This window comes from Typha angustifolia, chromosome 14 (genome assembly GCF_048772165.1).
Source record: "Typha angustifolia cultivar Huaian chromosome 14, ASM4877216v1, whole genome shotgun sequence".
In the NCBI taxonomy this organism is placed as follows: domain Eukaryota; kingdom Viridiplantae; phylum Streptophyta; class Magnoliopsida; order Poales; family Typhaceae; genus Typha; species Typha angustifolia.
In genome coordinates, this window is record NC_133252.1 from 8,734,681 (window position 1) to 8,748,482 (window position 13,802).

Genomic DNA, 13,802 nt, shown 5'->3' on the forward strand with positions numbered 1-13,802 from the left:
GTGATTGCATATTAGAAGTATAAAATGTTTATATTAAGAGAGAGAGAGAGGAAAAAAGGAAGAAGAATAGCAAGCTCTCATCATGATTATAAAAGTATTAACTTCCTTTTAGCATAAAGTTCGTTCTTGCTGTCATACTAAGGTGAGATGTAGCAGTCTTAGCAGTTGTTAAGTCGAATTTGGTGCTTCTCTTTCGACAGTAGCGTTAACAGGGACAGCTTAGTTTTATTCAAGAAAAGGAAAACTCCTATCAAAGACGCGATCAGCTTACGGAGAAAGAAAGGTGAAAGAGAGGGACTTTTTCTTTTGTTGTTGTTTTATGAAGCACAATCCTGGATGTCATTCTCTTTAGGCTTCGCCAGTGGTTTTGTGGCCTGCCTACCTACTCTGGGTGTTCTACGCACGGTGTCTATTGAGATTGGAGTAATCCTCTGAGAGAATTTTGCATATCATATTTTTGTCTTTTAATGAAATTGTAGATTACATCCTATCATTTTACTATTTATTAATTAAGTCTTATAATTTAGTAAATATGGGCAGAAAATACTAATTAGAGATATTTTATTTCTAAAATAACTAAAATGTCCTAAGTTTAGGTTAGGTTTAGTTTAATTAGGTTTAATTTAGTTGGGTTAACTTTAGTTAGTATAGGGTAAGTACAACTTAGCTGAGGGTATTTTCGTAATCTTTATAGTATAGTTTATTTAACACGTATATTTAATTAAGTTTAGCTAACATATATAACGTTAAAAGTATTTTTAGTATATATTCGCTAAATTATAGGGCTTGATTTATAAATAGTAAAAATATAGAGTGTAAACTATAGTTTTGTTAAAATTTAAGGTGTCATATACAAATTTCTAATACTTAATTATTCTGTTTATCCTCGTCGACTAAGGATAAACAGAATATGAATCTCTTGACTAGGATCAAATCAAGCATTATGATAATGATAGTTATATAATATATACTTACAGTCTATTTATTATTCTCTATAATTATCACTAAAGTAATTTGCTTAACTCCCCCATTAATATACTGTTTCTCTTACTTGATATCCGGTTTTAGTGACCCTTAAAATTGAAGGCATGTTTGTGATCATCGAATCAATAGCAAACACAACTTATGATGTAGTTAGACTCCACAATGATCAAATATATAAAAGTTACACTTTCGCTTTTAAGACACTCAATTTCTCTAAAAAAAAACTATAGCTTTTGAGAGTTACCACAAACTCTTAGGTTGCTCTTCTTCTATATATCTTTCTCAAAAGAAAAGCAAGATCACATAAGAATAAGCGATAATTCTCTTTTCACTCCCTGAACTTTACCTGTTTTCACATCGACCTCTTGAATTTTTTTTTCAATACACACTGATCCCTTGAACTTTCAAAAATAACTCACTTGACACCTTCCGTTATGGTTCCGTTATATATTTCCATCAATAAGTTGTTATGTAATAATCACGTGACAATAATATAATGAAAATACCCCTCGTAAACACATGTAAGTCATGAACAACTAAGAAAAAAATTTATGATGATAAAAATACCCCTTTATATAACCTCTCTTCCTCTCCTCTAACACCGCCACCAGCTACTGCACCCAAACCGCCACTACCCACACCTTCTCCTGCGCCACCACCAGCACCAAACCCTCCACCCGACCCTCTACCACCGTCACTACGGTTGCTAAATCCTTCTCCTCCTCATCCAACCCCTCCCGACGAGAGAGAGGTGTGGCCAGCGGAGGCAAATCCGACGGCGATCAGTGGCATTGTTAAAGGGGTTATCGTAAAGGCGAGTGGCGTCGTGGATCACGGTGGGGGTGGCAACGAGGATGGAGGAGACGACAAGGTATAGATGAGCGGTTTTCGGCTGCTAGGTGGGTGGGGTTGCTGAAGAGCTTGCAAGAGCTATTGGGGAGAAGGGAGGGATCGGACATGTCTCCTCGTCACCTTCTCCTCCACCTTTGCCATCGGTCGCCAGATCACCTCCAGCATCCCCCATCATCTTTACCTTCTCTAACAGTAGTGATCCAATGTGCCCCCAACTAAACCAAGTCCGGGTCAAGATTTGACCCAATATGCACCCTCCCACACCTACCTCTACGTCGTTTCCTGATAAAACCACTACCAAGAAGAGAAAGGAGACGAAGACTTGATCGATCTGCACTTGACTCCATGATCTCATAAAGGGGCTTACCCCCTCCTCCTCATCCATGTCGGGATCGCTCACCTGCCTCCTCAAGGCTCACTGACCACAGCTTTCCCGTTAGTCTTAATGAGGCCTATGTTATGGACCAAATTTGGATTGATCTAAATGTATAAAAATTTAAGTGGTGGTAGCCTCACCATATAGGGTTCTAATGGCTCTAGTTTCACATCAATTGGATGTCTAGATAAAAAAATATAATTAAAATACTAGAGCAAAGTCAGAACAGGGTAAAATGGTAAATATTCGATATTACGACGATCGTCGAAAGGTAGCGGATGGCCAAGGGTGGTGATAGATGGTCGTATAATAGGGTCGCTGGAGGTGATGGTGGCTATAGGTTAGAGATAGAATTTGGGTTTCTAATTTAGATCTACGTCTAAGAAAGAAAAAACGATCTAACGGCTATAATAAAAACAGTAAATGCAAGGATAAGAAAAACTAAAATCAATTAATCTTCAATGCTTAGATGCTTAAAGCATAACCCCTCTATATATAGAGGTTAGGTATAATGAGTCCTACTCAAACTTAGCCCTAAGGGTTTATACGACTTGAACTAAGACTTGCCTTGGAGGCTTACATGATTTAATTGAACTTACCTTAGAGGCTTACGTGACTTAATTAAAATTACTTTAATGGCTTACATGGATTAACTAAGCTTGTCTTAAAAGTTTACATTAAAGATAAATATGACCTAGAGATAAATATGACCTAGAGATAAATATGACTTAGCTAAATCAGCATTTCTTATTTTTTTCAGAATATTTCTTCATTATGCCATAGATGGAGTCCTAATTTGGAGAAATCTTGAATACCAAAATTATAGATCAGGACGTCTTCGATTTTCTCCAAGTAGTCTTATAATATTCGATCAACTAATAAATATTTATAGAATATTTTTCTAAAACTGCATAAAAGTTAACAAATTTAGCTAATTAAATAAACTCTAACCTACTTAGATTCTAATTAAACTATATAAGCAAAATAAATAAGATAACTAGATTTGATTCATCGAATCCAATGTCCTCATGATGCGATCAATCTAACCAGTTCGCATCAGCCTACAGCATCGAGCTTAATAAGCTCATGCACAATCTTGATACCGTTGACTCCCCCCGGCTTCGCCAACCTAAACTGACTCCAAGCCACAACCAAACCTTGTGGTCCATCATCCCTTGTCGAGGTGGGATATGGGATATGGGATATGGTAGGAGAGAGGAATAATGAAGTATTTTTGTTTAGAAAGGGGATTAAGGTAGAGGGCAATGAAGGAATTTGAAAAAATTAAAATATTTAATATTAGTTAAGCTATTTAATTATCTTGTTATTATAAGTGGAGAGTTAATTTAGTCAATTTATCAATTCTGCCAACAACATTAGGAGAGTAAGGTATTTTAGGTGTAAAGAAAATTACTCCTAAAAAAATCAGACTTGAGAATTATCTTTAATTCGTTATTGTGTTCAAGTGTCCAAGCATTCCAAGACAATCTCATTCAAAGTTTTAGCTTCTTTTCATATTTTCCTTTAATCAAACTTTTATTTATAGCTTATTAATTCATAGTTAACTAGGAAAAATACAGCGTGAATCATTGTGTTTGGTCGAATTTGTCACTTACAAAACCTAACATTATTTTTATTGCCTAATTGAAGTGAATTCTAGATGAAGGGTCCACCATAGAGATAGTAAGGATATTTTAATCTCAAAAAAAATTATGTAGGAAAATGATGGGGGATGAGAAAAAAGGTAGAAAATATTTCTTTGCGCTGAGAGATTGATTTGGCTCCATTGATGGCTCACTGTCATTCTTGATAAAGTAGCTCGACAATGTAATAGCTTCAGCTAAGCTAGGGTTCATTGATAGGGTCGACTTAGCCTAAATATTTAACCCACTAAGTTATGAGACTGACTTCAGTCCTCTTGTATTCATAGAGAGTTGACCCTTAGGCTTAGAGTGATAAAAATAAAATAAATTTGTGTGTGATCTACTTTATCAAGTACTCTCCTAAAAACACTTCCTTATTATCTCTGAGACTCTCTGACTGATAGCAAATAGTCAAGGTATGTTTGTTACTACATTAACAAGGATAGCATCGAATAAGTATTTTGTTTCTTTTAAGTGCATATTAAAGTTGTAATTTAATTTTTATGATTGTTTATAGCAGTTGAGAACAAGAAATTAGATATGCAGACCAAAGGACTTGCAATCTAAGGTTAGACTTGACTCTACTATATATGTTTAGCTTGGCTCAATCAAAAAAAGGGCTTATAAAAGGATGTTCGAATATAGTAGGGTAGCCATTCATATGCCTTGTAAGTTTCTCTTCAGTAAGTTACACCTAAGAATATCATTATAATAAATTTCAGGATTATAGAGATAGAAGAGTGAGAGCTCCTAAATTATTTCTCTATTATATATGGGAGAAATTAAAGGCATAAAAATACTTGTATTTGTGTCTCGACTAGTAAATTAAAGTTTTACATCGCTTGAGGATATAATTACATCATCAAACCATGTAAATCTCATATTTTCTTCTCTACCATTGATGGTTTATATTTTTAGCATTATGGCTTGTAGTTATCTTGAGTAATAATTAGTAATCCTTTACTTCTAGCATCTTGATAGTAAATTTTCTATTTAATGCTGATGTTAGCTCTCCTAATATTTAATATTTTTTTAATCTATTACTATTTGGAATTTTTTCAGTCTTCCTCCACCATTTGAGTACTGCATATACGTACTCCTCTCATTGCTTCTCTGACTCTTATAGCAGGTCCAAAACTTCTCCCAGAAGACGCAAGAGCTCCTCTCCTCTATATTTAAATTTTAAAAAAAAAATGAAGAGTTCGTTTTCAGAATTTTCATAATCCAATTAAAGTATTGACACGAAAAAGCTCTCACCAGAACCAAGATTAAGATGTAGAATATGTCAGTATCATCTAGATATATGAGATTAAATTAGAAGATACTATCTACAATAGGGCTCATGTCAATCAGTTAATCATATTGAGAAAGACATTTGCAAGAATATCGACAACGAGACAGTAACCCAGCACTTTTAGAAAATAAAATCTCACCAAATATAATTTTAAATTATAGTGAAATTTAGAGAGTCGAATAAAATTATTATTTTGCCAATTACAATACGCAATAGTTAAACTATCAAACTAAAATATTAATCCAATCAGAGGTTCGGGTCATTGGGTTATTAGTTCAACTAGTAGTTTACTCGGCCTGTCGGTCATATTACTATTTTTTAAATATTTAAATAATATATAGATTATTCTAGATAATTCTAAAATTTGAAAAAAGAAATATGCAAAAGTAGTCTAATTAAATATATATCTCTTGAAACATGCCATTTATATAAATACTCTCGTGGTTACTTTTTAAATTAAGTTATTTAATAAAAAGATATAAAAATATAATAAATATTTGAAAACTAAAATAAGGATATTTTTATCTTTTTATATTTATATTATTTAAATTTTAATGGAGTTTACTCGAACAGATATTTATGAAAAAAGATAAAAATTTTAATATATATATATATATATATGATAAAAGTGTGTATCTTAGGTGATATATATGTAAATATAAATTTTAGATGGACTACAAACAAATAAAGGTCTTTTAAGAGTATATATGCACAAAAAAAAAACTAATTTTAAAAGACTAAATATTCTAAAAATCTCAAGAATAAAATATCATTAGAGTATAGAATAGAGTAATTAAATATTAAAAATAAGTAATTAACTTTGTAAAAGTATATGACCTAGTCGATCGCCAAAAGACAGCCGGATTGCATAGTCTCTGGTTCTAGTTTTTATCGCATCGATTACTTACCGATTTGATAATGAAATAGTTCACTCTAAAAACTAGATATATATAATTCTATTAAATAGGAGATATCTTAGGGGCAAATAAATGCCTAATAGAACCCATTAATGGATGGATTCAATTAAGTTTATATTGTTTTCACGATGTTAAGGTGTAATTTAAATTTTGAATAAGAATATAGCAAGGGAGGCCATTTACCACGTGAAAGTAAAGATAGGTAAATTTGTATATAACACCTTATTTTATAAAGAAGTTATGGTTTATGTTTTATATTTTTACTATTTATAGATTGAACTTTATAATTTAGTGAATATATGGAGAAAATACTATGGGTTAAATTTAAACTAACAGCCTAAGAACATTCTATTAAATAAAACTATTTAATTTTTAAAATAACTAAAATACCCTTATTTCTAAAATACCTAAAATGCCCTTAGTATGACTTTATTGAGGATGTTTTCATAATTTTTTAATATAGTTAACTTAACTCAGATATTTGATTAAGTTTAACTAACAGATTTAATAGCGATGTGTTTCTGCACATATTCGCTAAATGATAGAGCTTAATTTAAACATAGTAAAAATATAATGTTTAGACAATAATTTTATTAAAAGACAAGTTATTATATGCAAATTTCCCGTAAAAATATAATTAGTATCTTATACCTGCAAATTTTAACTAAAATAATAATAACGAGCAACTACACTTAAATATCTTAGATAATTGAGAAGTGAAATATTATTCAACAGTTCAAAAGGTTTACTTATCACACACACACACACACACACACACACACACACACACACAAAAAAAAAAAAAAAAAAAAAAAAAAAAAACAAACAAACAAACAAACAAACATTAAGGCAGGGATGTAAACAGTAATAATAATAATAATAATAATAATAATAACAATAATTTGAAGTAAGGAACTTTCTTTCTTGATGGACAAAATTAACACTGTCACACGGATGTAGACCCCAGTTGTTTCTCTCGTTCATGGGTCGTTTTCTAGAATTCGTTTTCAAGAATATATTTCTTAATCTTGACTTGGTTTTGCACTTTAATTAACTGTTGGATTTATTTTTTTAATTTATGTACCACCTACATCCTTTTACCTAATTCAAAAACAATACCGGCCTCCATTTTTCTAAAATTTAAGGGAATATTTCTAAGTTTTTTTTAACAAAGATACCCTCTTTTTCTCCATTTTTCCACCTGGTAGAAAAAATTTGTAGAGACATTTTGTTAAAAAAATGTATCCTGACAGGTGGTGTTACACAAATATAACTTTTTATTATATCATTTTCTCCCCCTTTTCTATATTTTCTTTATTACGAAAGATTATTTGATAAAAAGTCATTACATCTTAATTGGAGGCTTTGACATTGTTTAACTCCACCAGCCCACCGACCACCTACTTCGACCTCAGTACAGCCATCCGACCAATGGAAGTCAAAAGCTTAGTTTAATAGTTAGGGCTGGCTATGTCTGCTGACCAATTAAACTCACAAAAATATAGCACAAAAAAGAGGAGAACTCTATATATCTTATCTATACTTTGTTTTACTTGATCAATTGCACTCCACCCCCGTTCCTCTATAAAGAGCAACACCCACAAACACCTCTCCATCGGAACTCCTCTTCTTGCTATCTTTCCTCTTCTCTTTAGAACTCTCGTACCATCCAATTCCAAACACAAGACTGGTGAAAGATGAGCAGGTCAGTTGGAAGAGCTGAGGTTCCTCTTCTGTTCTCATGCCTCGTCTTCGCTATTGCCTTCCAAGCCATGCTTCCTCTCATCTCTGCTAACCCCCCACTCCAAGTTGGCTTCTACAAGTACAAGTGCCCAAAGGCGGAAAAGATTGTGAGAAAGGTGGTGCAGAAGGCTGTGGCCCAGAATCCTGGCATTGGCGCTGGTGTCATTAGAATGTTCTTCCACGATTGCTTTGTTAGGGTACGTAACTTATACACATATGTATATATATATGTAAACCAGATGCAACTCTATTACTTCAGAAATATATGAACAGTTCTGAACCATCATGTCACGACCTATTTTGATATCATATTAATTTAGTAACTAGTTTAAAAACTTAAGCTGATAGAGAAGGATAATTTTACTTTTATTATTTCATTCGTTGTACCAGGGCTGTGATGCTTCCGTCCTCCTCGACCCGACCCCGGCGAACCCAAATACCGAAAAGACAGGGCCGCCAAACAACCCTAGCCTTCGCGGCTTCGAAGTGATCGACGACGCAAAGGCTGCGGTCGAACGCCACTGCCCCGGGACCGTCTCCTGCGCTGACATCATCGCCTTTGCGGCCCGCGACGCGGCCGACTTCCTCGGCGTCGTCAGGTACTCCATCCCTTCCGGAAGACGCGACGGCAGGATCTCTGTTGCGAATGAGACGATCCAAAACCTCCCCCCTCCCATATTCAACCTCACCCAGCTCAAGGCCAGCTTCGCCTCAAAAGGCTTATCTGTCGACGACCTCGTCACTCTCTCAGGCGCCCACTCAATCGGCCGCTCCCTCTGCTCGTCCTTCTCCCGCCGTCTTTTCAACTTCAGCGCGACGCAGAAGCAGGACCCTTCGATGGACCCGTCCTTTGCCGCGTTCTTGAAGACGAGATGCCCGTCGACTGGAAGCCTCGACCCGACGGTGGACCAGGATATCGTGACGCCGAACAAGCTCGACAACCAGTACTACAAGAACGTGAACGCTCACAAGGTTCTCTTCTCGTCCGACCAGACGTTGCTTACGAGTGGGGAGACGGCGGCCTTGGTGGCGACCAACGCGAAGAGGCCGGGTACTTGGCAGTTCAAGTTTGGGGCGTCCATGATCAACATGGGCAACGTCGAGGTGCTCACCGGAAACCAGGGCGAGATCAGGAAGAGTTGCAGGTTTGTGAACTAAATGATGGATGACTTGCTAAGGATGAGCTGGTTTGCAGTGTGTATTGTTCTACTATTTCGTTGTGTTCCAATAAAATGTTGGTGTAAGACTTTAGTTTTATAATACTGTAATCCTACCAGTAAATAGAATTACTTTTTCTACAAATGCCCACCAGTTGTGACAAGAATCATTACATATCAATGTTGATTAATAGTTCATGGGTTAATTACACGTATAAACTCTACGTACTCATTTTCGCAGACAAATTCTTATTTTTTTCTGACACTTTAGCCTTTTCATATACCATGTAAAATCTTCTAAATAGGATTGTCAGAGTGCTTTTGACAATTGATGTTATGCTGTGCAAAATAATTAGTATTTAATTTTGAGCTAAATTCCTGACTCGTGTTTGACTAATTTATTAAAGGAGAAAGTCGGTCTCGAACAAATATTTGAATCGAACGCGAGTTTTCATTAACAACAAGCTAGATTGACAAAGCCAACTGGATATGATCATACAGAATCCTCATAGCACTCCATCCATGCATGGCGACGTTCAGCTTAATGCACAGCACCATGCAGATGAGGGTACCAATTCTACTGTCCATCTTTGATTGTCCTATATAGGCATTAATAGAGACTATTTTTTCATAGAGAATAAGTACTTAGGGACCTTCTCCCTGCAAAGCATTATTAGAAATTAGATCTAAAAAAGTTTGGTGACAGCAATAACCTGGAAGGTGTCCTATTACAAATAAGCTTGAGCATACCCTCAGAATGGTCTGAGTTGAGCATCATCTAAATCACCAAAGAAGTCCTTACAGTCCTAAGATCGCAGATAGCCAGCTCCCTAGCTCTCTCATGCGTAGGTTTGGTGGTTTTCTTTTGGCCAATGATGTGGAGACATCTAAGACCCATTCTTTGTCCCATAAAAACTAATTAGAAAAGAGCTTAGCGATATTGTTGATATATATATATTCTTAGCTCTAGTACTACTTGTTGTACATTGCATAATACAATTCATTGGATGCATTCTGACACTATATGTATGCATGGTCCAATCCCCCCCAACATCGCTAAAGATTAAAATAATTACGGTAGCCTTAGATACAAAGATATGCGTGGTAGCTCATAGTGGCGTATTATAGAATAATGCACAAGCGCATAGTCCTCATCCTGCACTTGTCTGTCTACCGCATAAGATGTTCACTCAATTAAAATGCTAAACGATAGCTAAATAAGATATACAAAAGTACACACAAACACAATATTTTTAATGTGAAAAAATCCCTTATCAAACAAGGTAAAAAAAACCACGAATCCCTTTTTTAGGATCAAACCAAGCACTATAATAATCAACGGTTACAAAATACATGCAGATCGTCCATTGTTACACACAACTATTTCTGAAGTAATTTGCTTGACTACCCCTCAATACATCGCTTCTCGTGTTTGCTGTTCAACCTTAGTGACCCTCAAGGTTGAAGACTTACCCTTGAGGTAATAGTGAACCCAATCTTGAATTTAATAGAGCTTCATCAAAATATGGTACAAAAACTTCACCATTCAACTCTTCCAACTCTTCTCTTTTTGCTCTTTCAAAATATTTTCAATAACCTCCCAAAAGCACCTAATATTTTTCTCAAGACTTTATTTTATAGTCCCAAAAGCCCTAATTTGATGACAACTTTGACTGAAAATATAATTTTTCTGCGCTCCGTTCAAACGAGTTAAATTCCGTTCGAACGCCCAAGTATTCCAAGTGAATCTTGTTCGAACGCCCTTCCCATGTTGGATATAATGAGCTTTTCAAAAAATCTCGTTTAAAAGCCTTTTCTATATTGGATACAGTGAGCTCTCTAGAAAATCTTGTTGGAACGCCTTTTCCACATTAGATACAATGAGCTTTTTAGAAAATCTCGTTCGAACGACTTTCCCACATTGGATACAGTGAGCTCTCAAAAAATCTCGTTCAAACGGGTTTCAATCTTATTCGAATGGATTTCAAACAGAATTCCAGCAATACTATTCTTCAAACAAAAATAGCTCTAATTTTGATTTCCAAATGGGAAGAGGTTGCGCTATTGATCTTTACGACAAATCTAAAAAATTTACATCATAAAAGACTTTGCTTTCTCACAATTTTGTCAATCACAAAAAACTAACAATATCTTCTATACAACTCTTGTATATCTATTATGGATCTCAATGCGCCAACAATAGGTCTATGTTCATCATCTAGAAAGCTAACCCTCTATGTCTAAAATTTTGAGAAAGATAGGAATCCTTAGACAATATATCATCCAATCATAGAAACAAGAAGTACTTACAACTCTTAGACAATATATCATCCAAGTTTTAAACTTCGTCTCTTGCCTATAGTCTATCACAATTAATTACTATATAAATAGTTGCCTCTGCTTACAGCAGTTCGGCCATGTGGCGATCTTTGACGACTGCGGTGGCCACCAATGGATGGCAATCGGCTTGAGGAAGCTGACTGTGGTTGCCAAAAGTCACTAGAACGCCACACTTGAGCCCGCAAATCATGGTTTCACTACAGTCAAGAAGGCTACCAGCGATGGCCTTCCTACCGGTGTTGGCACAAACATGGCCATGGATCGGGTGAGGGTGTGGGTGTGGGAGCGAGTGCGAGTGCGGGTGGTCCAAGGAAGGTGCTGGTAGTGGTGGCTTGGACCGGAAGTGCCTAGATTGCCACTAGTGGAAAGGTAAGTTTTTCGACCCTAGCTTCCATCACGAGTGGGAAAGATAATCGTTGGGGGTTTCTTCGATGTCATGGCTACAGCGGGATCAGTTTGCAAGGGTGGAGGGAGCTCCATCATGGTCGAAGGAGTGGTTGCTACAGTTTGGATGGTCTCTATGCTTTTACTATTATTAGTGCTTGAAGGTAGAGATGGCGACTATTCCATGGTGGCTGATGACGGTAGCAATGTAGAGTAGTAGTGGGTGGTTGGTAAGGCCTTTACTAAGGTAAAATCGAGTCTTTAAGGGAGGTTTACATCTCCTTCAAGCTCTCTTTCAAATCAGCAGAAGATTCTTCTAATATAGCCTTCACTTATGCCGGTGGCTCGTCGGCAATGGCTGTTGGTAGTGGTGGTGCCGGAGAAACTTTCATAGGGATGGGGATGAATTCTTGGTTCTCTATGGCAGCGATCTCCTTCGAATTTATCTTAGATCGCGTGTTCACCAATGGCTGAAAAACTGTGGCTTTAATACCAACTTTATGAATCAAATATGAACTAATCTAGATGTAAAATATGGAAATTTTTATAGTGGTAGCCTTATGAGTTGCAGATATAATGGCTTTGGTTTTACATAAATTTGAGGTCAGGATGAAAAATTAAAAGTAAAAAAGTAGAGGAATGTTAGAACGGAGTAGATCAGTAAATATTAGATGTTGCAGTAGTCATTTGGAGGGTGGCGGATGGCCAAGGGCAGTGGTGGACAGCCGTAGAGGAAGGTGGCTTGTAGAAGAAGATGGCGGCTAGGGTTTAGAAACTTGCGAGGGTTGTACGGTTACGATCTATCCTATGACAATAAAGACGATCTAACGACTAAAATAAAAAATAAGAATGAGATAATAAAATAACTAAACACAATGACCAATTCTACAATAATTATCAATTCATGACTATTTCTATTTATAGAAGTAAAGTCTTACCAGATCGGATCCACATACGGATTATCCGCTTTATTTGAATTTAAAATAATAGATAAATATAACTAACTAGCTTGACTTGACTCAATTAACTTAACTCACATAGTCGAATTATAACACTTCCTTTAGTCACTGGTCTTCTTCTATATGCAATGAAAAAAATATCTTTGGACTAGGTGATTAGAATAGGAAAATCCAAAGTTCAAATGGTTTCTAAATTTTTCATAGTCAAGTTTTGCATATCTACTCCATATTCGACTTACCTAGTCTACACCCAACTTAATTTCCATAAGAGAATATATGTGATTCACATACCACAGAGCACCGAGCCTATAAGAGTGTTGAAGTGTTCTTTTGACTTAAATTAGATTCCTTTCTTCGATTTTCTTCGCACATACTCTTTCACAAATTGTATAATCTGATCATACATTGATCGTCAACTATTAGTATGTCCACGAACTTGTCATTATGTAAAATTGACTGACAATATCTTTACAAGCATCTAAATAAAGTATGCCATTTGTCCTAATCAAATTAGAGGTATTTCTTTATTTTCTAACTATCTAGAAGATATTTCACTGTATTTCCTACGTTTCGACGATCAAAGACAAAGATGAATTAGTAGTCTAAATTTGACTAGGACTAATTCAATAATCTTCGAAGGACTCCATTTTGCGGACTATTATGTTGCTTAGTCAACATCATCTACATGTTTCTCTGTCTACTATGCCTTTCATCGTCTCTTAGTAGGAAATCCTTATCATGCATAGTGAATTATATTTTGTTTGACGTCATCATCTAATAATACTTTCTGTCTGCATGATTACCAAATGATCAATCTTGACTTCAATCTACTACTGTTAACCAAGCATTATGCCCAATGTCTCTTTTGGCCAACTTATTAGTCTCACAAGTCTAGGTCTTCCATGCAATTGGCCACTCTCCACGAGCCATTGTGTTACCTGTGTCGGAGCATCAATTTCCTGCACCCTTGTCTTATACCAGGAATCTTGCTCCACCATATATATAACCAAGTAGCACAGCAACATCAACATCTGCATGCAGTGAGTCTAACTGCATTATCATTACTCTTTAATTATTAATTTATATATTATTATTTAATTATTTATTAAGGGCTGAATTTGATTAAGAAAAATAAAATTATTTTAGTATTTAG

General features: G+C 35.5%; 1 protein-coding gene across 1 annotated transcript; it reads left to right on the forward strand.

The window, feature by feature from the left end:
- The first annotated feature begins 7,646 nt into the window (after positions 1 to 7,646).
- Positions 7,647 to 9,177, forward strand: LOC140776183 (peroxidase 2-like). The gene is made up of 2 exons (XM_073119801.1): positions 7,647 to 8,006; positions 8,200 to 9,177. The coding sequence occupies exons 1-2, from the start codon at positions 7,764 to 7,766 to the stop codon at positions 8,965 to 8,967; spliced, it is 1,011 nt and encodes a 336-aa protein (XP_072975902.1). The 5' UTR covers positions 7,647 to 7,763; the 3' UTR covers positions 8,968 to 9,177.
- Positions 9,178 to 13,802: the final 4,625 nt, after the last annotated feature.

Excerpts from the sequence above, each read along its gene's own strand:
- LOC140776183 (XM_073119801.1), top strand. The coding sequence starts at position 7,764 with ATGAGCAGGTCAGTTGGAAGAGCTGAGGTTCCTCTTCTGTTCTCATGC. Across the intron at positions 8,007-8,199 it reads TCCACGATTGCTTTGTTAGG|GGCTGTGATGCTTCCGTCCT; the intron begins GTACGTAACTTA and ends TCGTTGTACCAG.